A 26,468-nucleotide genomic window follows, 5' to 3' on the forward strand; every position below is an offset into this window, starting at 1 on the left:
TGCGAACCGATTTGGGTATAAATCGGAGTCGCCTTATCCGGTTTGAAATTTTTTCGATTTGACCCATCACTAAAATAATTACAAGGGACCTAGCAAAATCAGCTGCTTATCGTTTGACAGCCGGGGTTGCCATTCATTCAACTTCAACTTCTCCAACTCGAACAGCGGGCTTAGCAAGGTTATATCATATTGCGCGTGGAATCTACTGTCGTCTTTTAACGATAGTCGTATTTTTATCGTTTTGCTGAACATGGTTACGGGCTACGATAAGAATACCACGTCGATATCGTATAAAGTTATCCACTATCATTCGTAAGTGACCACGATTGTCTATGCCTAGAGTTTATGAAAAATCCATTTAATGCCTGGCTTTATTAAAATGTCGGACGAGTGTCGGACGATGTTTGAAAACGAATAGTTAGTTTTATTACTACACTTCCAAATTGAAAAATGTTTAAATGAGTGACAGCTTTATACAAATTGACTTACATTATAACATGCACGGATAATCGTGTTTTCTCAACTGACAATTCACTTGACATTGACAAGCATCGCGTACGCGCATGATTCAGTGAATTTAGTGAAAATACAAACCAAGTCGAAGAAAAATACTGATTTGCTGTGTAAACTAAAGGAAATGCCACCCAAAATGTAAGTTTCTCTAATTTATTTATAGAAAAAGTTATAGTTCGTTTGATCATTAACTGGTTTTGTCATGAATATGTTTAATTTCAGTCGATGCTTCGGCGCACAAGAAAATGCTAGCCAAATATATAACTCAGCATCCCCTGTTCGCCTACACCTACAGGGAGATTCATGAGCCTCTCGGAACCCAGAGATACAAAATGCAATGGTGCAGCATGTGCACACAAGTTCTAAGATCTAGAAGAAAGGATTGAAGATGTAAGTACACCTTTCTTAAACTAAAATCATGAAAAGTTTCTGGTGCCTTTTAATATTATTGACACTTAATATCTATTTCTTCTCATTCTATCTATTATGTTCTACTAAGTGACAAAAGTTTGTTAAAAACCTGTTCTATCACTACTATAATTGCAGGAAGTTGATATGGCAACAATGATGTGTAAAAGTTACACTACAACACTACCTATGCATACATTTATTCACACTGCATAAAAAGTGCATACTTAAGGGTTCTAACAAATATTAAAATCTTTGAAACCCGTAGACCTCACTTTAAAAACTTATATATTTTTTTACTCTGTTTGTATATTCTAGAAGCTGGTTTTGTAGCAAGAATAAAAGTTTATTGAAAAAGAAAAAGACACACTTTATGCCATAAATCTAAGACATAAAGATAAAATATTATTAATAAGTATTTAGTTTTTATGCCCGTTCCGGATGTGAACTCACGCTCACTTAAACTTTAAGTCCTTCCTCTTCATAACCGTTTTATGTATGATTGTTTTGCCGTTCAGGCAACCTATCTATGGAATGCACTCCCTCTACCTGTAAGACAAGCCCCAAGAAAATTGTTTTTTGAGTAGTCATGCTCGGTAGTTATCTGCTAAATGTCTCGTCTAGTGTCTATCATCCCATATACATATTAGTACATTTATTTTTATAACATATATGTATGTTTATGTTAGTATGTATATCTAAGATATACCTACTGCATTTGCTTTTTGATTGGTTTTTGCACCAACCTTTAGTGTTTATATGTGACGTCCCACGGGTAAAGGTACCTTATGGCGGTTGGCGCTTACGCTATTAACTATTAACGCCGCTCCAATATTATTGCGGCGCTATGCGACGTAAGCGCCAGCCGCCATAAGGTACCTTTTGCCGTGGAACGTCACATATTTGTTTCTATGGTTGACTAGTAGGTGATAGATAATGCCTTTTGGCATTAAGTTCGCCATTTTTACGTAATTCTGTATTTTTGTGCAATAAAGTTTATAAATTAAATAAATAAAGTAGCCATACCCACAAGTAACTTACAAATTCCCTGCAAGAGTTAGGCCGGCGCCCCACTGCTGCGCACGCTATGTACACGACCCACGTTCCTATACAAAATTTCGTGGGCTTGCCCACGGTTTGTATTAAAACGTGGGCCGTGGATGTAGCGTGCGCAGCAGTGGGGCGCCGGCCTTATTCAATACAAATAAATTGTATTAGTACCTATTCTACTAAGATTATAAAATAATATAATACCTACTCGTACAATATTCTTACTTATAACATGTAGGTAATATAGGAATACTAGGAACAGTTATGTTAGCACTAAAGCTGGCCATATACATTTGACAGCTAAGTTTGACCCACTTCCCGATTTCCGATTGAGCTGAAATTTTGCATACATAACAATATGTAAATCGGATGACAATTGCAATATTATGATGACATGGAGCTGATCTGATGATGGAGACATGAGGTGGCCATGGGAACACTGTGATAAAACAACGCAAACTAATTGTGCTTGGTGTTGTTAGAATGAACTCATGGAGTATTAGTTGCCTGTTGAAAGAAAAGTACAGTCAGCGATAAAAGCTTGTACCAAAAATTATATTTTTGCCAAAAACTTATTTATATTGTTAGGGCTTGGGAGTAGAAGCTGGTTTCTTTACTGCTGGCAGCTGGAATATTTTTTTTGTGTTTGGTAAAGTGGTCTATTGTACCTATACCTGACTATGGGAATGATTTTAGCAGCCTATGTATGTGTGTGGGTATGTTTGTGTCGTATATTACCCTAGCATAGAATATCTGAGATACATTTTGATAAATAAGGTGTTCGTTGGTTTGTTTTATGACGCAAGTGGTACAGAACTACACTTGATACATAATACAACTTTAATAACGGATAAATAATTACTAGAACAAAATTCAATTTATTTTCAATCGATAATTTGGACAACTGTAACAAAAAAATCCCCCTGGCTTAAAAACGAGAGCTTTCTAAAAGTGACATTAATTTCACATAATTTGCCAATGAACCGCTGTAAGTACTAGCCTGCGCCTGACCTCATCTAATATAATTTGTTTCTGTTTCAGTCATAACATATTGGAGGCTTGAAAGTGCACATACCCATAGATTGGACGTTAAGCTCAACGAGACCATGCGATGCATCTCAGGCACTATCCGATCTACAACCGCCACTGGCTGCCGGCATTGAGTCACATTGCCCCTCCTCACATCCGACGACTCAAGGCGTTGAAGAGGGAGGCTGAGAATATCACGAATAACCCCACAATGCCTGTCCACGAGGAATTCTGCCGCCCGACTGCCCGCCGACCCTGTGCTACAGCTGGGAGCCTGAGCAGCTTTAATATTTCGGATAGGTGGATAGCGGAATGGTCAGCTTCGGCAGCTCGGAGTTGCTGTATATCTGACCCAACTAAAAAACCAAAAGGGTTTCCTTCCTCGGAAAATCTGGTGCCGCCTGAGAACCGGACATGGCCGCTGCAATGCAGCCACACAAATGGAGATAGACGGCTTTCCCACTTTGCGAATGCAGAATGCAGACCACTTAGCATATCTTCCAACGCTACCCACTCCACTCCTCCTCCACTCCTGGGCCTGTTGAGGACCTGAAGACCGTGACACCTGACTTGGTTGCTTGGCTTAGCAACCTCAAGGCTACACTCTGAATGCCCTCATCAGTTTATGATATGAAATGAAATCACTTTATTGGAGCATTCCACGAGCTGTCCCGTACAAACGCATTTTATTTCCTGTGTTGCGACTTTTTTTTTTTCGCCATTTAAAGCAAGCGATTAATTTTCCGTGCATGTTTGACCATTTGTCATAGAAAAGGAAACTCTTATACCTGCAAATCTCCAGAAAATCTGCATTTCTACGGGACAAACGGTAGACAATTGCATGGAATGCTCCATTGCCAAAACATGATAAGTTGATGGTAGAAAAAATATTAGGAATACAAACCATATACCTACATATAAATTCTATGTTAAGTATGTACTAAGTTATTCTAGGTTAAGTACTAACTTATTGTCTACTCTATACATAGGTAATTACATTTAGCAAGGCATGTTGGCCGTGGGTACCAAGCTCAGCATGTGCTAGACTAGCGTCCAGCGCTGGTTTTCAGTTTGGCCCCTTTTTGTTGGAGGTCTGAGAGGAATGTGTAAGAGGTATCCCTCCCTTATAAGTAGACTATGGCAACACCAATCTTGATTAAGATGGCTTCATGTATGTAGACAGAGTTCATTAAATAAAGATTACTTTTAATAAAAACATCTTCTTATTTACATGGCGCAGCCGAATCTAAAGTGAACGAACGTGAACAGTATTAGGAGAAGTAAATGGGCGCAGTGGTTAGTGATGTGAACTTATAAAATGGAAACTCTAAAACAACCGCCGCCATTATCCCTACAAGGAGATCCATCGGAAAACTATAAAAAATGGCTACAAAGATTTAAACTCTATTTTACTGCCACGGGGGCAAAACAACGATTAGATGAAGAAAGCAAGATTGCTTTATTTCTTCATTGCATTGGTGAAGAATGTATAGAAATTTACAATAAATTTGACAATGAAAAAATTAAGACCTATGACGAGCTCGTGGAGCAGTTCTCAAAATATTTCTTGCCACTAAGCAATGAAAGTATCAACAGAAATGTCTTCTTTCGACGTAAAATACAAGAAGGGGAGACTTTGGACGAGTACGTCAACACATTGAGGACCCTAAGTGCTGACTGTAATTTTGGAACACTTAGGGACAGTTTAATAAAAGATCAGATAATTAGAGGAATTAAAAAGAAAAATGTTGTGGAGCGTCTACTCAAAGAGCCTGACCTTGATTTGCCAAAATGCATTAAAATTTGCAAAACATATGATTATACAGAAAAACAAATTAAGGACTTTGATGTTGAAGAACAAGCAGTAAGTGTAGTAAAGAAGGACAGAGGCTATAGTTATAGATCTAAAGAAAATACTGAACAAAGAAAACAACCAGAGAGAAGAAATTATGGACCAAGGAATATGAGAGATCAATCTGAGGAAGCAGGTACAAGTGGATATCAGCGGGCACAGTCTACTACCAGACCTCCATGTCACAGATGCGGCTTTATACATGGTTTCAAGTGTCCAGCATTTAATCAGGTATGCAAAAAGTGTAACAAATTCGGGCATTACGGAAAAATGTGTAGAAATGTGAAGAATGTGAATGTAGTAGATCTGTCATCGGATGAAAGTGATATTGTGTTAGGTATGGTGCAAATTAATTCGATTCAAAGGAAAGAAGACTATGAGGCCATTCAAATACATGGTCATATTATAGACTTTAAATTGGATACTGGTGCGGACTGCAACGTGCTTCCATTAAGATATGTTAAGAAACTCGGATTAGAAAATAAAGTGGAAAAAAATGCAAACAACTTGTATAATTATGAGGGAACAGAGCTGAACTGTGTCGGTAAAATTAAATTAACTGGAAATTTCATGAATAATAGACAAGTACAATTGAAATTCTATGTTATCGACTCAGTTCGCCCGATTCTACCAGTGTTAGGTAAAAAATCAGTATTCAAGGAAGAATTAATGGAAAGAAAATATCTAAATTGTATAAAAAATGACTGTAATAAATTCACAGAAAATTATAAAGAACTGTTTGATGACAAAATTATAGGCACTTTAAGTGGTCCAGACTATAAAATCAAGTTAAAAGAAAATGCTCAGGGCAAAGTGGAATCTTGTAGGAAAGTACCAATATCATTACACGAGAGCTTGAAAAGGGAATTAGATAAAATGGAAAAACTTCAAGTTATTTCAAAAATAACAGAGCCGACTGAGTTTGTTAGCAATATAGTTATTGTAAAAAAACCGAATGGGAAAATTAGAGTTTGTTTAGATCCAGGAAATTTAAATAACTGTATTATGAGGGAACATTTCAAATTACCTACTTTTGAAGAAGTGTCTAGTAGAATGGCAGGTGCTAAAGTATTTAGTAAACTGGATGCATCTACAGCATTCTTTCAAATTAAACTTCATGAGGATAGTGCCAAACTGTGCACATTCTCTACACCTTTTGGTAGATATTATTTTAAACGTCTACCATATGGGCTTTGTTCTGCACCAGAAGTTTTTCATCGTAGATATAAAGAAATTTTTGAAAATATAAATGGATGTGAAGTGTTCGTTGACGACCTAGTAGTATATGGTAAAGATCAAGCAGAACATGATGAACGTTTATTAAAAGTATTACAAATGGCAAAAGAAAATGGGGTAAAGTTTAATTCAACTAAGTGTGTATTTGGAAAGTCAGAAATAGAATATCTAGGACACCTACTGACTAAAGATGGTATAAAGCCTGATCCTACAAAAATAGACTCTATAATTAAAATGGAAAAGCCACAAAATGTAAAAGAATTGCAGCGCTTGTTAGGAATGATCACATATGTGGCCAAGTTTATACCGTCTTTATCACAAGTTTGTAGTCCTCTAAGAAATTTGATAAAAAAAGATGTAGAATGGTTGTGGTCAAAAAAACATGATGATTCCTTTTGTGAACTTAAAAAAATATTAGTTTCAGACCCTGTGCTACAATATTATGACGTCAGTAGACCAGTGAAATTGTCAGTAGATGCTTCTAAAGACGCTCTTGGAGCGGTGCTATTACAAAATGACTTACCGGTAGCTTATGCCTCCAAATCCATGACCAGCACACAAAAATTATATGCTCAAATTGAAAAAGAACTCTTAGCTATTTTGTTTGGATGTTCTCGCTATCACCAATATATTTATGGTAAACAAATTGAGGTTGAGACTGACCACAGACCCTTAGAGTCAATTTTTAAGAAACCCATATGTGATATACCATTAAGATTACAGCGCATGCGTTTACACTTGCAGAAATATGACATAATTGTGAAATACAAACCTGGAAAAGACCTTTTGATAGCTGATGCATTATCTAGACATAATTTAAAAACAAATGATAATCTTCTAGAACAGGAAATTGAGGCTCAAGTTAGGATGGTTGTGAGTTCTTTACCAGTAACAGATAGGAAATTACAAATTTTTAAGGATGAGACAAATAAAGACACAGATTTACAACAAATAAAATATTACATTTTGAATGGATGGCCAAGTATTAAAGATATTCCTAATAGTTTAAAACCATATTTTACATTTAGTGGAGAACTGTATGTGTGTGATGAACTGATTTTCAAGAATAACTGTATTATTGTTCCACAAACCTTAAGATCAGACATGTTAGAGCGTATTCATTACAATCACATGGGATTAGATAAGTGTAAGGCTAGGGCTAGATCATGCATGTTTTGGCCGTTCATGTCAAGAGATGTTGAAAATAAAGTTTTGAATTGTAGTACATGTGATAGGTTTAAGAAAAATAATGTAAAAGAACCTATGCAAATTAGGGAAATGCCAAATAAGCCATGGTGGCACTTGGGTACAGATGTATTTCACTATAAAGGAAAAAACTTTATAATTGTAGTGGATTACTACAGCAAATACTTTGAAGTGTCAGAATTGAAAGATTTGCGACCAGAAACTACAATAGATGCATTGAAAGCTATTTTTAGTAGATTTGGGATCCCTGAATATTTGTATAGTGATGGGGCGACTAACTATACTAGTAGCAAATTTAAAGAATTTGTTACAAATTGGGGTTTTGTACACAAAACAAGCAGTCCTACCTATGCCCAGTCTAATGGATTAGCGGAGAGATATATTCAAATAACTAAGAATCTTTTTAAAAAAGCTGATTATGAACAAAAAGATAGATACTTAAGTCTGTTAGAATATAGGAACACACCAATTTCAAAAGAATTTAATGATTATACGCCCTCAGAATTGTTAATGGGCAGGAAAATTAAGGGTTTGTTGCCTAGTATTCAGAAACCTAGTAAAGAAAATTGTAATGTGCAAAAAATATTGTATGACAATGCATGGAAACAAAAACAGTACTATGATAGAGGATCAAAAAACTTGTCAAAGCTAAATGAGGGTCAAAAAGTTGTATTAATTAATAATAATAAACCTAACAGCTATGCTGAAGTAGTGAGAAAAGATAGCAGACCCAACTCTTTTCAAATTAGAACAGAAACTGGACAGAACTTGTTTAGGAATAGAAGGTACTTAATAAATTGTAAAAATCAGGGAGAAATGAAAACTGTAAGAGATAGCCCAATATTGTATAGCGATGATGAGGAGGAACCGCTGACAGTATTTGAAGGGTATAGAAGAAATAGTATTGCTGATATGACAGATGATAGCTATGTTTCACAACAAAGTAAGAATATTGTAGATGTTCAGAACTATACAGAAGAAAATGAGAATGGTCAAAGTATTGCTAATGAAAATAACAATTCTGCTATAAGAACTAGAACAGGTCGACTGATTAAGAAACCTAGCTATCTCTGTGATTATCAAACTGATTGAATTTGATAATTTATGCCTTTATATGTGTGTTGTAATTAATTAGTATATTATTGTAAAAAGTCAACTTGCTAGTAGGCATGTCATGGTTGTAGTTGCTTGAAAAGAAAGGGGATGTAAGAGGTATCCCTCCCTTATAAGTAGACTATGGCAACACCAATCTTGATTAAGATGGCTTCATGTATGTAGACAGAGTTCATTAAATAAAGATTACTTTTAATAAAAACATCTTCTTATTTACAGAATGTTGATCTTTTCTGCGCCGTTAAGCATTCTATTTATATTGGAAACGAAACTTATAGATGAGCAGTTATGAAATAGCAATAATACAATAATATGGATATCAAATAAAAGCTAGTGAGAAGACCATTCCAAAAATATATATATGTGTCATACCTATCCACAAATAAAACAACAAACAACCTTTTCAGTTCATTAGTATTATCATTAAGCGTTTTACAACGTAAGTTAGGCCGTCGAATCAGACAGAATGGTAAGGGCACCCGCTCAGTGGCGAAACTGGGGGGGGGGGTTGGAGGGGGCACGTGCCCCGGGCGCCGTCCAAGGGGGGGCGCCAAAATGAGCTAAAGACTACCTCTCCGCCTTGCCAAAGGCAGCAGGGAAACTTTTGTCAGTCGTATTTACCACCACTGTGAAGTGTGAAATGCGGATGGTAATCTGGCCCACAGCGCAAAAGAGAAAGACGATCTTTTAGGAACTCTTTTTGCATCGAACTCGACCTTGAAAGACGACGGTAGCGCCCTACCGCCCACCATCCCGTAGTGTGAATACTCTATGCCAGAAACTTCTATCAAGCAGAGGGATATTCGGCGGGAGTTGCTATGCTTTCGTTTTATAAGGCGAGCGGGCCAAGTGCTTCAGAGTTGTGTCCAGTGTTAGCGCGTCTTACGTTAGGGGTCTCCTGTCGAAGTTACCATCTTATGGACTGTCCAATAGACTACCTATTATGCAAGTGGATCGCTAGCCCTTTGTCCGGCAGGCGCATATGAGCCGTAGTTGACGGAACCTGCTTCAATAGCTGCTGCTGCATATCTGTGACATGTTGTCTATCGACGACATTCATCGATATGTGGACTACTGAGGCTTCCTATACACTATACAGGATGGCTAAAAAATAACTACATTCCCGTTGCCAGGGAGGTTTTGGGATTATACTGAGTAACTTTTGCTACGGGACCAACCTCGAAATCTCGAAAAAAATAGTTTACCCTCCCATAGAAATTGGACCAGCCAAAATGTATGACACAGCCAAATTTTTTTTCGCGACTTAGGGGTTGGTCCCATTTCGTTTCGGAGAGGGGGGGGAGGCGCAAATTTGGTGCCTGCCCCGGGCGCCATATGACGTTCCTGGTACAAAAGCTGTTCATACTTCATAGTAATCCAGCGATAAAGCTGCTGGCATGATGGGCACTTTCACACCGGGTACGGCAGCCAATGATTTGTTTGTACACCTACATTTAATGTGTAAATAAACTTTGTTTAATTTTTTGGCAATAGTTGTTTTATTTACCCATTTATAATATTCTCTCTAGCACAGAGCCGAAATTGTTAACTTATTTATAGAGTTTAGTAAACAAAAAAGACTTGACAACACCACAAGTGACGAGAATTGTCATTCTTGTATCTACCTAAATGGAATTTAACATAGTTTTTAATATTCAACATTAGTTATTGGCGTATTGAGTCTGACCGCAGTTATAGTCACTAAAGTAGACTTATTAGCATAATAGAGCATTTAGGAATATTCTTATTTGACCTTTTCACCGCCAGACTCACTAGACGCGTCGTTAAGACGCGTCTTTTCATACAAACGTAGTCCACATTTTTCTCTCTGGATAATAACATTAAATATTTTGATACAATTTGTTGTATATCATATCAACATCAACTACAGCCATGCCCCTACGTTTGTTCTTTTTTTTAATTTTTAATTATTATAAGAGTTAGAAGCATTTAAAAATTTGTATGTAATCTGTCTTCCGCTCCTAATTTTTACAATAATCAAAAATTCGAACGTAGGGGCATAGCTATATGGTTAATATACATTAAATTATGTAAAAATATTTTCCATAATGTCAATATCCAGAGAGGAAAATGAGGACTACGTTTGTATGGAGAAGCGGAAGCGGCCATCTCCCTTTCCTCTTAAGTAAGAACGTGCCTAAAATGTTTTTATTACCTATGCTTTCATTGTACTATACTGCATATGAGTCGGATTTTACATTTAGAAGCTATAATATCACAAATTTTGTACGCATAAGGCTAAAATGAAAAATAAGAATAAGTGACACCTACATTGAAGCATGCCCGGGAATGGTGTTCTGTGTGAAGATTATCCGTCTTGAATGTTTACTAGTCTCTACTTGTATAGAAATATGTGACGTTATCTATGAAAAGGGACCTTATTGTCGTTGGCGCTTACGCCATAATTATCGATGCTCCGATATAAATACAATGCCGCGCGACGTTGTGCGGCGTAAGCGCCATCGACAATAAGGTCCCTTTTCATTGATAATGCCCCATATAGGTAAATTAGGTAGGTATTTGTGTGATAGTAAAACATAGTAATAGGCGAAATATGTATTTATTAAGCTTATTAAGAGCCGGTTTTGTGCATGCTTGCATGCTTAGGAAGTTTTTTAGGAGCGTCTTCTCTAATTTTTCCCTTGATCCACGAGAAGTTTTCTGGAAGAAAAAGAAGGAAATAAGTAAAAGTAGGTTCATGTGGCAGCGATGGAGTAAGTATTTTCACATGAGTGCAGTCTAGTTCACTCAAGATATATACTAAACAATCGCCAGGAATAATATCCATTAAACAAGGCAGCACATTAGAACTAGGTGCCTTAGTTAGACCTAATAAGTATTGCATTCCCAGATTATATATCCCAGAGATAACTACTTATCATACATAACTATCAAACAATGGGTAGGTACATATCTCAATGCATAATACAGCCGCACTCATACTTATTCAAAAAAGGAAAAGTTACTAAGACAGTCCTTGTGGAAAGTCACAGTTTTTTATGTCTAATACTTAATTCAGTGCTCAAAAGAACTTACCTTCTGTTTACAGCATCTACAAACTGCTCGAGGTTCAGGCTTACAGTAGTGTGGCCAATCCAGTCAGTAGTGCTCCAATGGACAAGCCATGATCTTGACTAGTCCCACGTTGGTAGTTAATTGCCATCAGCTAGCAGGTGTAACTGTTACACACCAGCAGCTGCTGCTGCTGCTGGTGGTGTAGGTGTGCTGCTGGTGTGGTGTATACTGTTAGAACCTAAAACAAATAAGTACCTAATTACAGTACCGGCCAATAATATATCACCTCCATGCTTTTACGGTATAACTTTTTTTTATATTTGTGAGTGACTTCCACAGCTTTAGGTAGTTTAGTAGTATTCCTTGTCCAGTGATGAGAAAAATTGGTCTATGTAATGATTTTTTCATAGAGGTTTTTTGTTTTAATGTATGGTCAACTTCATTATTTTTAAAGAGCTTTTTTAGTAATATGCTGAGTCTCTTATTGTAGTTCACAGTATTTCAGTATTCATAATATCTTATACCTTTAAACGAGCAATTCTTGTATATTTATTTATTTATATGTATATATATTTCGGGGATATCGGAAACGGCTCCAACGATTTCGATGAAATTTGCTATATGGGGGTTTTCGGGGGCGAAAAATCAATCTAGCTAGGTCTCATCTCTGGAAAAACATGCATATTTATATAAAATGACTAGTAAAATATGAAATCTACAAACTAACGTACTACAAGTTCATACAAAAACACACAAAGGTGATATGTTATTGACCGGTACTGTAAATCTAATTTTGTCAAGTAGATTTTCCCCCTGGAGGTTAGGATATGAATGTTGAAGTATATAGTAGCTTAAGTAACCTCTGTTAGTAGGTTAGTAGCATAAGTAAGACAGTACATATAATAATGAAGCCGGTACCTAGTATTGAAGAGTTTAGTAGCATTGTCATTAAGACGTCTGTTTTACATAGAATCAATGATTTCAAATATAATAGGGTCTATGCATAGAATACATATTAACTTTATAAGAAACACTGCAATTTTATAGCTTTACCTTTGAGATGTTTTGGTAGGTATAATAACCCATCACCGTTTTGAAGCTCGGCGTTAAATTCGGCACATAAGTAAATGCACTGCACACTCCTTACGCACTCTGTAAATATGCCGAAACTCTTCGTACGTCATATTAAATGGGCTGCAAGTGTTTCTTAAAGCTGTTTACGATATTTTTCTTCAACAGCAGCCGCGAGTAGGAATAATAAAATTTGACTTCCCTGCGAAGAAAATATTGACAATATTATATACAGCGGAACATTGTAACTAATAACTCTCAATATAATCATAGAAAAACTGATATTTACCTGTAATTTATACCTTAAAATATGATTATTCACTACTTTTGCTTTCACGACAAGGCTTATCGTCATCTAAGAAGCACGTAGTTAAAATTAACTAAGTTGAACTGTCAAAATGGGACAATCTGTCAAATTATCCACATCTTATCCAACGACCATGTTATGCAAATTGTCTTCTATTACCTACCGCTGTCAAATGTGGATAACTCCATATATCGTCTGCAACCATAGTATGGATGATAAAACCGACGATAACGGCCGTTTTATCCACACCTATTGCGTGATAACTACCTTGTCGTACAACCTTGCTAAGCCCGCTGCTTCAACTTTTTCAACTCCTCCAACTTATCCTACTTCTTCATCTTCAACTTCTTCAACTTCGACTTCTCCAACTTTTTTAACTTCAACTTCTTCAACTTCAACTTCTCCCACTTCTTCAACTTCAACATCTTCTACTTCTTCAACTTCAACTTCTCCAACCTTTCAACTTCTTCAAGTTCTCCAACCTTTTCAACTTCTTCAACTTCAACTTCTCCAACTTCTTCAAATTCAACTTCAACTTCTCCAACTCTAACTGCTTCAACTTTTTCAACTTCTCCAACTTCTTCAACTTCTCCAACTTCAACTTCTCCAACCTTTTCAATTTCTTCAACTTCTCTAACTTCAACTTCTCCTACTTCAACTTCAACTTCGACTTCTCCAACTTCTTCTACTTCAACTTCTCCAACCTTCTCAATTTCTTCAACTTCTCTAACTTCAACTTCTCCTACTTCTTCAACTTCAACTTCTTCAACTTCGACTTCTCCAATTTCTTTAACTTCAACTTCTTCAACTTCAACTTCTCCCACTTCTTCAACTTCAACATCTACTTCTTAGACTTCAACTTCTTCAAGTTCTCCAACCTTTTCAACTTCTTCAACTTCAACTTCTCCAACTCGAAATTCTTCAACTTCTTCAACTTCGACATCTCCAACTTCTTTAACTTCAACTTCTCGTACTTCTTGAACTTCTACTACTCCAACCTTTTCAACTTCTTCAACTTCAACTTTTCCAACTTCTTCAAATTCGACTACTCCAACCTTTTCAACTTCTTCGACTCAACTTCTCCAACTTCTTCAAATTCAACTTCAACTTCTCCAACTCGAACTTCTTCAACTTTTTCAAATTGTCCAACTTCTCCAACTTTAAATTGTCCAACTTCAACTTCTCCAACTTATTCAACTTTATCAACTTCTCCAACTTCTACAGCTTCTCCAACTTCTTCAACTTCTCGAACCTCCAAGTTGGAGTGGAGGTGGAAGTGATGTTAAGATAGAAAAATATGGTTGTCTGTAAAGTCGGTTTACGGACGATAATTTTGCGTGATAACGTCATAAGAAAACATTACCATTACATTACGTAACGTTACCATGGAGATCTGTCCACAAAGTTACCATGGAGATTTGTCCACAACGTGACACTTTTTCGTGCATGCTACCGGTGTTCATCGATTTATAAGACGTTATCACGTCAAAATTAATTAATAAATAAAAGAAAATAATATCTTAATTTCGTTACAAATAAAGAAAGTTCGCATTTTTGACTAATTGTAATTAGTCATCCATTTTGGGGGCGAAAAGAAGGAAGTAATAAAAAGCAGATTTGTTTAAAAATTATGGTACCCAAATTACTAATTCCACGCAGACGAAGTCGCGGGCAAAAGCTAGTACCTAATAAGCAAATTAATAACCACCCGGGTAATTGTGTACTTAGTTTTTGATGGCGGTGCCAATTCAAAATCCCAGTAAACCAAAATTTTAGACAACGAAGAACGCTGCACTTACTTTATGCAAGTAACCACATAAAGACATAGTTTACTCATAATTTAAATACGAATTTACTAAAAACCGTGTCTGCGTGCGGCCATGGCGATCGTGGAGTGTCTCCCTAGTCGGACAAGGCCGCCGCGCCGCGCCGCGCCTTCGCCGCGTTCATGTGTGAGTAGGACACACCTATACGTATCAACGTTTTGTTTCACCTCGCCGCGCCGCGCCGCGCCGCGCCGCGCCGCTTCGCGTCTAAATCGCTCATGTGTGAGTAGGACACACCTATACGTATCAACGTTTTGTTTCTTCCTCGCCGCGCCGCGCCGCGCCGCGCCGCGCCGCGCCGCCGTCGCGAGTTGTTCGCTTACGTAAGACGTAGCGTAAAGATGGCTCTGAAATCAATTCTTTCTTCCACCCCTTTGGATAGTAAGGTTCCCGCGGACGGTTAAGAGCATATTTTTTTCGGATACTATGCTATCGTCGGACGGTCAAGTGGATATGGGGTTCAAGTAATGCGAAGAAATAACGCTAGATGGCGTTAACATCAATTATACATAGTGCATTTTGCACTAGCCATTGAGTTTTCACTTCCGCCGGCACTCTCTGAGTGCAACCCGTTGTTTTTTTTATACACTTGAGTGCTCAACTGCTCAGTTATTATCACAGCGTAGCAGTATTTAAAAACAAATTTAAAAAATGGTTAGTCGAGCAAGCGGCAATAAAGAGTTCTTTAAAATTTAGGAACTTAGGTAGATGTAATATATTAAATACAACCTACATTATGTAGTGAAAATACATACTTAAATATAATCTTTATACACTGTATAAAATGTGACATGTAATTCATATTATCAATAAATATTATGATTATGATCATCGTGATGCAGGTTATTGATTGATTGATTTATTAAAAATACATTACAGTTATGCAAAAACCGGCCAAGTGCGAGTCGGACTCGCGTACGAAGGGTTCCGTACCACCTACGCAAAAAACGGCAAAAAAATCACGTTTGTTGAATGAGAGCCCCACTTAAGTACCTAATTACCTATTTATTATATTCTATTTTAAGTATTTTTTTTTGTTGTTATAGCGGCAACAGAAATACATCATCTGTGAAAATTTCAACTGTGCTACAGCTATCACGATTCATGAGTTACAGCCTGGTGACAGACAGACGGACGGACAGACGGACAGCGGAGTCTTAGTAATAGGATCCCATTTTTAACCTTTGGGTACGGAACTTTAAAAATGACATATTTAAGTCTACTAGTAGGCATCATATAACCTCAAAAATCTCCGTTCTCACCATTTGAATTGCTAACTATAAGAAAATGTAAAGAGAGACGAACACTAAAATTATATCTAGATAGGTATAATGGGCAGGTGTGCAGATTTCTATTGTGTCTAAATAGCTAAGTGATGTTTTATGCTTAATGATTTCTTTCAACACTCGTCTATCTAAAATAAATGCGGAACGGATTTTTATTACAGAAACTGAAATAAAACGCACATCCGTTTCGTAAGAGACAAGTAAATGATAACTCTTAAACTTAACTTAAGTAGTTGTATAAATTGACGGCCTCCTATCAGCCTACAAACACACAAACAGACAGACGCGGCGGGGGACTTTGTATTATAAAGTGTATTAGTGATACAGTTATACATATGTAAATACTTAAATAAGGTATACAGGGTGGAACATTTCTTGAGACTGAGATGAAAGGATAGTGTTGTCTAAGTGATCTACAATCGAATTATTATAATCGTAAAGCTGGATTTAAAAGTAAATCATAATCATTAGAATTAAATATTTCTATAACAGTGACAACCCTACAAAGTTATTTACATTTTACATTGACACATGTCATGTCATTCAATAGGATCTACTTGCTAGGGTTGAAACATACAGATTTTTGCACTAATGTTTAACAAACTGTATCTCAAAAACGGTTAGAAATATTAACGTGATTAATGAGTGAAAAATAAAGTACGTAGCCTAAACAATTCCCAGTTTGCGTAAAAGTCCCCCGTTCTGTTCCACCCGATATAATTAGGATACATCCATAGCTCAGGAACAATTTGTTGTGATTAACATATAATTAAATGCCTTTACTAGGATTCGAACCCGGGACCTCCTGCTTCGTAGGCAGGGTCACTACCGACTATAATGTTTTTCAAACTCGAAGGGTAGGATGATACCTATTTGGAACCTATGTTTTTTTCCTATATGGAAGTTAATTTTTTTTTTTTACTTTAAGGTCTTGTATTTTTAAGTTTCCAATGTATTGTGATAAATAGCTCATTTTCTATCTATTTAACTAGATTCAGTTATAAAATTCAACATGTATCAACAGCCCTTAATTTAACAGCTGTTCACAATGTTCGACCTACTTCATTAAACAAATAGCTATTTAATTTATTACTAACTTAATATCATATTTTTATTTTTATTTTCAAGTAAAAATAGTACCTACCACATGGGAACAAAATATAAACTTTGAAAAATAAATTAAGGTTCTGTGGGGCTGTCCATAAATTACGTCATCGATTTTTGACGATTTTTGACCCCCCCCCCTATAATCATCCAAAAATCATGCTTAAATGACCCCATTTCCTCCTACTTCATGCTACCGTCATCCGATGTCCAGACCCCCCCCCCTAATTTGAAATGACGTAATTTATGAATAGCCCCTGTAGTTTAGGCAGGTTGTACCACTTGTATACATAATAATAATATCATAAAGCAATTATAAAAGTCTTTGACTCCAAGATTTTACATCAGTAAGAAATATGGACTGGAAGATACTTAACGGGTTAGCGCTTTTGCTGTTCATATCAGAGGTTTCAGCAGGTTTAAATATCATAAGCGCGGTAGCAAACCTAACGTCACGCCCTTTACAGAAATTGTTTGCCGACTTAAAGGATTTCATCGAACTTGCCGCTGAAAATGGATATATTGCCGAAAAACATGATGTAGTAACCATAGATGGATACATACTAACAATGTTTAGAATACCTCCTAAAAACAATTGCACGAAAAAAGTACCAATACTGGTAATGCATGGCCTTCTCCAAGGTGCTGAGGGCTTTTTAGACGCGGGCCCAGAAGCGCCCGGATTCTTGTTAGCTCAAGAGTGCTACGACTCGTGGTTTGGCAACGTTCGCGGCAACTACCACTCCCGGAGGCACAAGACCTTAAATCCGGATAAAGACTTGAAATTTTGGCAGTTCTCAGTCGACGAAATAGGAAAATATGACATTCCGGCCATGGTCGACTATGTGCTTGATGCGACAGCAATGAAACAGCTAATGTATCTAGGTTATTCTCAAGGAGGCCTAGCTTATTTCGTCATGAACTCCGAGAGACCTGAATATGCGAAGAAAATTAAACTTTTCTTAGGATTAGCGCCGGCTTCGAGACAATATAACACCCGTTCCGTATTAACAAGAGTAGGAGCATCTACTGCAAATTCCTTAAGGATTCCCTTAGAAGCAGCAGGAGTGTGGGAACTCCTATCTCAAGGTTTTCCTATCCAAGGAGCACTAAATACCTTGTGCACAATTAAGTTACTGTCAGCAGTTGTGTGTGGTACGGTCAAAACTTTGGTGGATTCAGCTCATCTAGGCTCTGTTACGCCTGAAATTCAAGAAAAAATATTCCAGCACGCTCCGGCCGGGTCTTCTGTTCAGAACTTCGCCTGGTACGGACAATCTTTTAACAGTCTCAATTTCGCCAAGTTTGATTTTGGACGCTTGAAGAATATGCTTGTTTATGGAAATAGTACACCACCAGAATACTATATAGGAGCGTCGACGTCACCCGCTGTAATATTTCACGGTGATGCAGACCACCTTGTTGACACGAAAGACGTAGCCTGGGCTGTTGAACGACTTCCGAACGTGTTAGAATTCTACATTGTGAAAGATCCAATGTGGAATCATTTAGATTTATGCTACAGTCGCTACTGGAAAGACATTATTTTTGTTCCGATGAAAAAGTATTTAAATCAATACAATACAGCCTTTGATGATAATTAATGTTAACAAACATACATCCCTGAATAAAATACGTGACCACGGTTCACTCTACAACCAAACACCTTGTTTAAGTATGTAAATTAAACACAACATCTACTTGTTTCAATAACAGTTTTTTATGTCCTTCGTCTAGTTCTATCCATCAATAAAGAATAATTAGAGCTGCAGTCATTAAATTATTGAATTTTTATTAAATTATATAAAGAATGATTGTAATTTTTTTTAATTGTTTTTTTAACGAATAAGAAACTACCCGTAGGTAATAATGTTTATTAAATAGCGGAGCTTTCATCAAACTATCCAACATGATCCGATTAGTTGAGTTGAGGCAGAAACGGATTCCAAATAAGTACCTATGCAGTCAGTGCAGATGTTCCCAGGATTTTAAAAATAGTTTGCAAGTAGTTAGGTATCATATTATAATCACAACTTATTTGTTATATTAATCACAACTTTCCTCGGCTTGATTTTAAGTACGTCTTTGAGTCACCGTCTTACACATAAATAGTACCAAATTTCAACTCATTCGGTCCAGTAGTTTTGGAGCCAATTCTCTGTGACAGACGGACGGCCGAAATATTTAGTGACGAAAATATGTACATATACCTAATTATATGCGTTACAAATTGTAGACAAGTTTTCATATCACAAAAAAATGCGTGAAGGCTATAGCGGGAGTAAAATGGCCAGAATCATGCAAGCCGTTGTTAAAAAAGGATGGAATTTAGACAGTTCCGAGCTTTATATATTTACTTACTTACTCCGTTGGCTGAGCGACCCAAAATGAGACGTCGCCTCCGATCCGACACAAGACACGGCCACTTTTTTACGGAAAGGGTTGATTTCAAAATTTCCTTTTGGTCTTTTGCGTTTTGGTTTTAAGAGGGTGGGGAGGATTCAAAGTGACTGAAGTGAAGTGAGTGCATGACTCACAGGTAAACACGTGAAGAGTCACGTGTTTACCTGTGAGTAGGCGCAGGCGATTTAAACCTGCTCATCTTTCTTCAATTTTCTGTTTTCGGGTCTCAGGAGTCCCCAGCAAGCTCGGCCGAAATTCACCTTCCCATACAAACAGAGTTTCGTTCTCATTTAAAAACCACGAGTTGGATTGTAATGAAACTTTACACATAAGTACAATGACATGATTTATATCTAGTCCTGTAATTAGTTTATATAGCTCTAGTTTATTACTTTATTAAAGGAACGAAATATAGCAAAAACAAGTTAGGTAGGTATGTATGAATAACTTAAATTCGCTGTATGTTTTAACTATGGTATCTGAAGCTATCTTATTACAGAACTAGATTTACCTTATCCTATTGTAAGTAGGTATAAGTTTCAGAGCAATCTAGCTACTCGTTATAAAATGAAAGCGTAACTACGTTTGTATGGAGAACCGAGTTTTGCTGGGGACTCTTAATATAATAGGCGGTGTAACGGTGTTGTATTTTTTTGTGCATCTGCGGTATGGCTTAAACCGTAATAATATGCGTATTGATGTCAGGGTGTTGTTCTGTGGTAGACGCTTTAAAGAGCGCTATCCGCAAAGATCGGATTGTTTGTTTGTGTTGTTTTTAAACTGCTGCGAAAAGACTTGCGTCGTATGATATGAACACAGCCTGGATAGTCGCGTTGGAATTGTTATTTCGTACCTTGTTGTTGTTTCTTTATTGCATCACACTCGCACGTCTACCGCCTGGCCCCTACTTCACCCCGGTGACATGTGCGACAATTGTCGACATCACTGTTACTGACGTCACAGGCCTCCATAGGCCTCCGCTTACCATCGGACGGGCGGTGTGCTTGTTTGCCACCAACATGTTATGCGATATAATGGAGTTTTTTTTAATTAACATGTTGGTGGCAACCGGTTACCGTAGCCTATGGAGGCCTGTGACGTCAGTAACAGTGATGTCGACAATTGTCGCACCTGTCACCGTGGTGAAATAGGGGCCAGGTTGTCGCTCAGACACAGCTGGTTTACCGCGTTGTTGGTATTGTTATTGTGTTTTTGTAGCGACCAGACATGTAGCGAGTAGGTAGCGAGTTGGATACCGCCTGAAAAGTGCGTCGGCTATTAAATAAATCAAATTAAATATTTTTAGAGAAACAAACCAATTAAATTATAAACGTGTAACACTACTACCACTACCCGCCAACGGATGGCGATACTAGTACCGCAATGAAATGAAATGAAATGAAAATCTTTATTTCAGGCAACTAATGGCCCATACATAAATACCTTAAAACTAGCATACATATTATATAAAAATATATTTACACAATGTACACATCTCGCGGTGCAGCGCAGCCGCTGCACGATGCAACTCCACGTCTACCAATAGATGGCGACGCGATCGAGATAGGTCTCGCTAACGGTTGTACGACGTAGAAACATGACCCTCCAACATCAACGGAGAATTATTTGAGAAATGCAAGTAGGGACTTCGGTACCGCACGCACATACCTTCACCTCTGTTGAAGTATAATAGTGTCTGTGCCGTAGAAAATTTACTAGTCTAGCTCGCGCCTACCTCGTTAGGTCTTGCTCGGCAAGTAAAGACTATCAGTATTGTAATAGCTCTTAAGTTTGATAATACACGCGCTAAGTACCTAACGTGGGCTTTTCGTCTACGCCCTCACCTCCCCGTCCTACAAACGTTAATATTTTGAAAGTAAAACTCATTTTATACCTTGACTTTTAACAAGTATTTTACTTAAAACCTGCTTGATTCATATGATGCAGTGACATAATTTAAAAAAAGCTATAACTCCCGTGGGAGTATAATGAACCTTAGCTCCCGCTGCACATGCGTGAAATAGCACGCTTATTGCGCAAGTGTGATGAAAAAAATATATATTAAATCAAATTAATATCATCTTAAATTACGATTTTAGAGTTAGACCAAGAAAAGCCTGACGGTTTTTAATAGCATACGCAGTGCAAGTGTTATTTATACGTCATAATTTCATATAAGTTTGACGTTTAAAATAACACTTGCACTGCGTGTGCTATCAAAATCGTTGCAGACTTGTCTTGGCCTAACTCTAGTTAATTTATTCATATAGTCAGCTGAAGAAATAACTAACAACATAAGACATCTTTATAGGCAAGAGCAAGAAAGTGGTCTTGAAAATTTTACTTTCATTTCAACTGTAACGTCTAGATAGGCAACGTTTCTTTTCATTATTCCGTCTATAAGGAACTGAGCGTTTAAAAAAAAATGTACATTTCATTCATGTCTTCAAAATATTGACTTCTTGGGCTCATTTTGCTCAGAATCATTTGTACATTCACGCCTCATACATGAAAAAATGTGTCCCAATATTTCCTTTCCAGATCGTCACATTTTTGTATGAAAAGTTTTTTATTTGTATGAACGTGACGCACTGGAAAAATATTTTTTCATACAAAATTTTGGGACACATTTTTTCATGTATGAGGCGTGAATGTACAAATGATTCTGAGTAAAATGAGCCCAAGAAGTCAATATTTTGAAGAAATGAATGAAATGTAAATTTTTTTTGGAAAACACTCAACTAATCAACCAAAACCAAAACATTTGTAGCTGAAAAATACATGAAACTTGGCGATAATCGAGACTAGTAAAATAATAAAGACATTCCATCTCCAATACAAAGTCACATTCATTCTCCTCGTCATTGTTGTAGAATGTAGATGCTATTCGCGATAACAATCACGTTTCCAAATACATATGTATTTTGTAAGTATATTTGATATGATACTGATTATAACCTCAAGCGAAAGAAAAGTTTATTAAAATATGTTGTTGACCGAGCGTTAGAGAAGGTCTACGTTTCAGCTTGGAAATGTTATCCTCTACAAGGTGCGATTCTCACCCAATTCTATTGAAATTTTGTAAGCAGGCGACCTAGTCAAGATGACAATCGCTTGCGATTCGCTATCGAATCTCTTTGTGTCTCTCTATCACTCATCCATATTAGTGTGACAGTTTCGTTTCGTTCGCTCCGGAGCATAAGCGATTGGCATGTTGGCTACGCGGGAGGATATTTTTTTTCGATTCAGTTTGTAAATTTTTCAAAATGGCGGAGCCATATTTTTATTGAGTTTTAAACTATGCTCGCGAGGTCTTGTACTCACAGAGTCATTAGTATAAAAACTCTCTGTTTTTACAATTGATGTGTACTTATAAATACTTATAATATCCATAGATTAACCCCCTTATTCATAAACGTTTACTAAAGTTGACAAGAAAAACAGCAGGCCAAAACTGGTTACAAACAGCACAAACCAGGGAAGACTGGATAACTTTGGAGGAGGCCTTTACCCACAGAGGGGTTCTTGCATAATAGGAAATCAAAGTAAAGGAAAACCTAAAATAAGTGTCTACCTATAGTTCGTTTTATTTAGCATTAGAAAGAACTTGAAAGAAGGTAAGCGATTTTGACGTGTCTTTTGATTGAGAAACGCTTTTTAAAAATCAAAAACTGTTATCGTATTAGATTCATAATCGTTACATATTTGCCGTAACTTATTTTTGGAATGTGTTTTTCAGTTAAGAGGCGCATAAAGTTTGTTTACCGAAAAACGAAACGAACTATAGTTATTTAAAATAATATTTTATAGATTAAAATTTTTTGAACACTAATATATGTAGAAAATAAAGAAAACTTAGATTCACATTCATATGCCTCTATATTAAATTGTAAGTACTTAGGTAAACTAATGTCATCATTAAAAAAAAAAAAAAACATTCCAACCTTAATTTGTAAAAATTTATGCAAGAAATAAAAGGCTTTTTTATTTTTTTATTTTATTTTATAAAGTTGACAAGCCGATTATAATCGTTTGTCCCTTTCCATCATACCAATGCGTCGGAAAGGGACAAACGATTATTATCGGCTTGTCAACTTTAGTAAACGTTTATGACTAAGGGGGTAAGTATCCCAAGTAGCACAGATAGCTCTATAACTACTCACTTTTAGTTCTATCTAACGCTCTGTGCGTATTAAGACACTTATAAGAGCACACTCGTGGTCCTACAGCTGTATAATAGATCTCAGTGATATTTATATAGCCTAGGGCTGATTAAAAGCTGCATTACGGCTCTGAAAACTACCATTAATACGCAAAGAGTGATATAAAGGTATATTTGCTACGACCCTATACAGCTTTAAGGGTTATCAAATGCTTTAACCGTTATAAGGTCTGTTTAGCGGATAAAATTACGCCATGTGCTGTATAAGGAGTTAATTGTGGACTTTTATTACGTTGACTTATTAAGGGAGCACAAGTGAACTATTATGAAGCTAATAGACTTATAATGGAACACATGTGGCACATAATACAGCTTGTCGCTTAACATGTTTACCACTAAGCAGCTTTTATTACACTGACTTTTAAGGGAGCACGAGTGAACTAATATGAAGCCAATAGACGTATAATGGAACACATGTGGCGCATAATACAGCTTATCGCTGAACATGTTTACCGCTAAGCAGCTTCTATTACGCTGACTTTTAAAGGAAGCACGAATGAACTATTATGAAGCCAATAGACGTATAATGGAACACACGTGGCGCATAATACAGCTTATCGCTGAACATGTTTACCGCTAAGCAGCTTTTATTACGCTGACTTTTAAGGGAGCACGAGTGAACTAATATGAAGCCAATAGACGTATAAATGGAACACATGGGGCGCATAATACAGCTTATAGCTGAATATGTTTACCGCTAAGCAGCTTTTATTATTCTGACTTTTTGAGGAAGCACGAATGAACTATTCTGAAGCCAATAGACGTATAATGGAACACATGGGGCGCATAATACAGCTTATCGCTGAACATGTTTACCGCTAAAGCAGCTTTTATTTCGCTGACTTATTATAAGGGAGAACGAGTGAACTATTATGAAACCAATAGACGTATAATCGAACACATGTGGCGCATAATACGGCTTAGCGCTGAACATGTTTACCGCTAAGCAGCCTATTATACTACCATTGGGACTGTCTGCATAGCGGCTGTTAAAACGTTCATAAGATGCCTTATAACTGTTTAGAGGTTCACTAGTGTATCGAAATAACGACTTGGACTTTATAGTGGTTCACTTAAGTATCTTTATCAGATATATAACAGTCGTATGCTGCATATAAGAATTTTAACGGTTCACGTTGCTTTTTAACATTGACCGCCATTTTATTGTATATAACCTACAAAATTGAAATTGCTTTTCCAACTTTTAAGGGTAACAATATGGTTTTGTGCCTGAGTTCTTAACCTAAATCATTAGTTTAGTACTTCCTATAACGTATTATTAACTTTTTATCTCATAATTCTGTCCAAACCACTGAAATAGTTTTTACACATAGCTTATTTATATCATTAATTTAAATAAATACTGATTATTTTCGTGGCGCACTGAAATTTTCTTAGATAATGTATATATATAATGTCAATAAACTTGCATTCCCAAACATCTTTCTCGCATTAATAAATAAAAGATCATGTACAAACATTTAACTAAACACTTTAACAAAATGACTTATGGTGTCGTTGGGCTTAACGTTTTTGCTTCGATATAAATATATTCACCTCTGCGTTCGTCGTCACTATACTAAATATAATAGCTGATTTTTAAGGCAGAGGTGTAAAAGTATGTTATTAATTATCTTTTATTCAGCCCAACGTCAATCTTTCCCGGTATTAGGGCGCACATGTGACATATTAGCTGAATAAAGGGTAACTGGTGGTCTCTTACCCAGCCAATATACACCTCTTATAACTCCTGTTACCCCTTATAATTCCGTTAAATTACTGCTACAACGCTCTTAAGTAGCTATGTGAACTTAAGGCTGCCTAATTTGTGCCCATTTAAGAGTTATAAAAGCTGAAAAGACGCTTATACAGCTCTTATGCAGCGTTTATATTCCAGCTTCAAGCGTATTCGTACTTCATTATGCGGCTGCTATACAGCTAATCTGTGCTACTTGGGATCTAATCTAAAGCAGGCCACTGACGAGCCGCCTTCCAAATGGATGCCGTTACAATGGATTCATCCAAATGAACGGCATCCTAATATTAAACATACGTACGTTTTTGACATTCACGGACCGATTTTGGATTGCAGCCACGTTATTTGGATTGTTGGAAGGCTCGTCAGTGGCCACCTTAAGCTAACTCACTTTCAGTTCAATTCAATCCATCCAGCGCAGCGTAGGGCAACGACCGCCGCTGCTCCGATGACCAACAAAAAGTGCAACGCTATGCATCTATTCGATCGACCGTTACCTTGATGGGCCCTAAATCTATCAAGATAAGGTCGAGATCAGAATACATTAATACAAATTGATAGTTGGCATTCTGCGGGCGAGAAGCATTGTCACTGCCAAGTGAAAGGCTTATCTCACCGACATTTGTTCGAATTAGGTTGTTTGATAAAAAAACAAAGTAAATAACACACAGATAAATGATCTGAGCTAAATCCTAAGATGCAATCGTTGACAGAAAAATGCCAATCGAAAATTAAATTATGTATGGAAATAGTCATGTGTCTTTTCGTAGCATCTGTCATTATACGATACATTTTTTCTTTTCGTTTGACGTTTGTCGATGTACCTACTATTGTCAACTAGCGACCCGCCCCGGCTTCGCAAGGGTTACACAAAACCTTAACAAATTATAAACTTACACCTTCCTCAAGAATCACTCTATTGATAGGTGAAAGCCGCATAGTTTATCGATCGCTAACATACATATACACACAGATAGACGCGGCGGGGGACTTTGTTTTATAAGGTGTAGCGATGTCATCTTGCCCCGTGAACATATTTAATACTAGCTG

General features: G+C 36.9%; 1 protein-coding gene and 1 long non-coding RNA gene across 2 annotated transcripts; both read left to right on the forward strand.

Annotated features, from left to right (window-relative positions):
• Nucleotides 1-218: 218 nt before the first annotated feature.
• On the forward strand, nucleotides 219-3,301 carry LOC134796877 (uncharacterized). The gene is made up of 3 exons (XR_010145017.1): nucleotides 219-651; nucleotides 736-903; nucleotides 3,013-3,301. It is a non-coding gene; the product is annotated as an uncharacterized LOC134796877 (long non-coding RNA).
• A 14,092-nt stretch (nucleotides 3,302-17,393) lies between these two features.
• LOC134796944 (lipase 3-like) lies at nucleotides 17,394-18,641 on the forward strand. Its single transcript, XM_063769138.1, has one exon. It carries the CDS (start codon nucleotides 17,394-17,396, stop codon nucleotides 18,639-18,641), a length of 1,248 nt encoding a protein of 415 aa, XP_063625208.1.
• The last annotated feature ends 7,827 nt before the right edge of the window (nucleotides 18,642-26,468 follow it).

Source organism: Cydia splendana, chromosome 14 (genome assembly GCF_910591565.1).
Source record: "Cydia splendana chromosome 14, ilCydSple1.2, whole genome shotgun sequence".
Lineage (NCBI taxonomy): Eukaryota > Metazoa > Arthropoda > Insecta > Lepidoptera > Tortricidae > Cydia > Cydia splendana.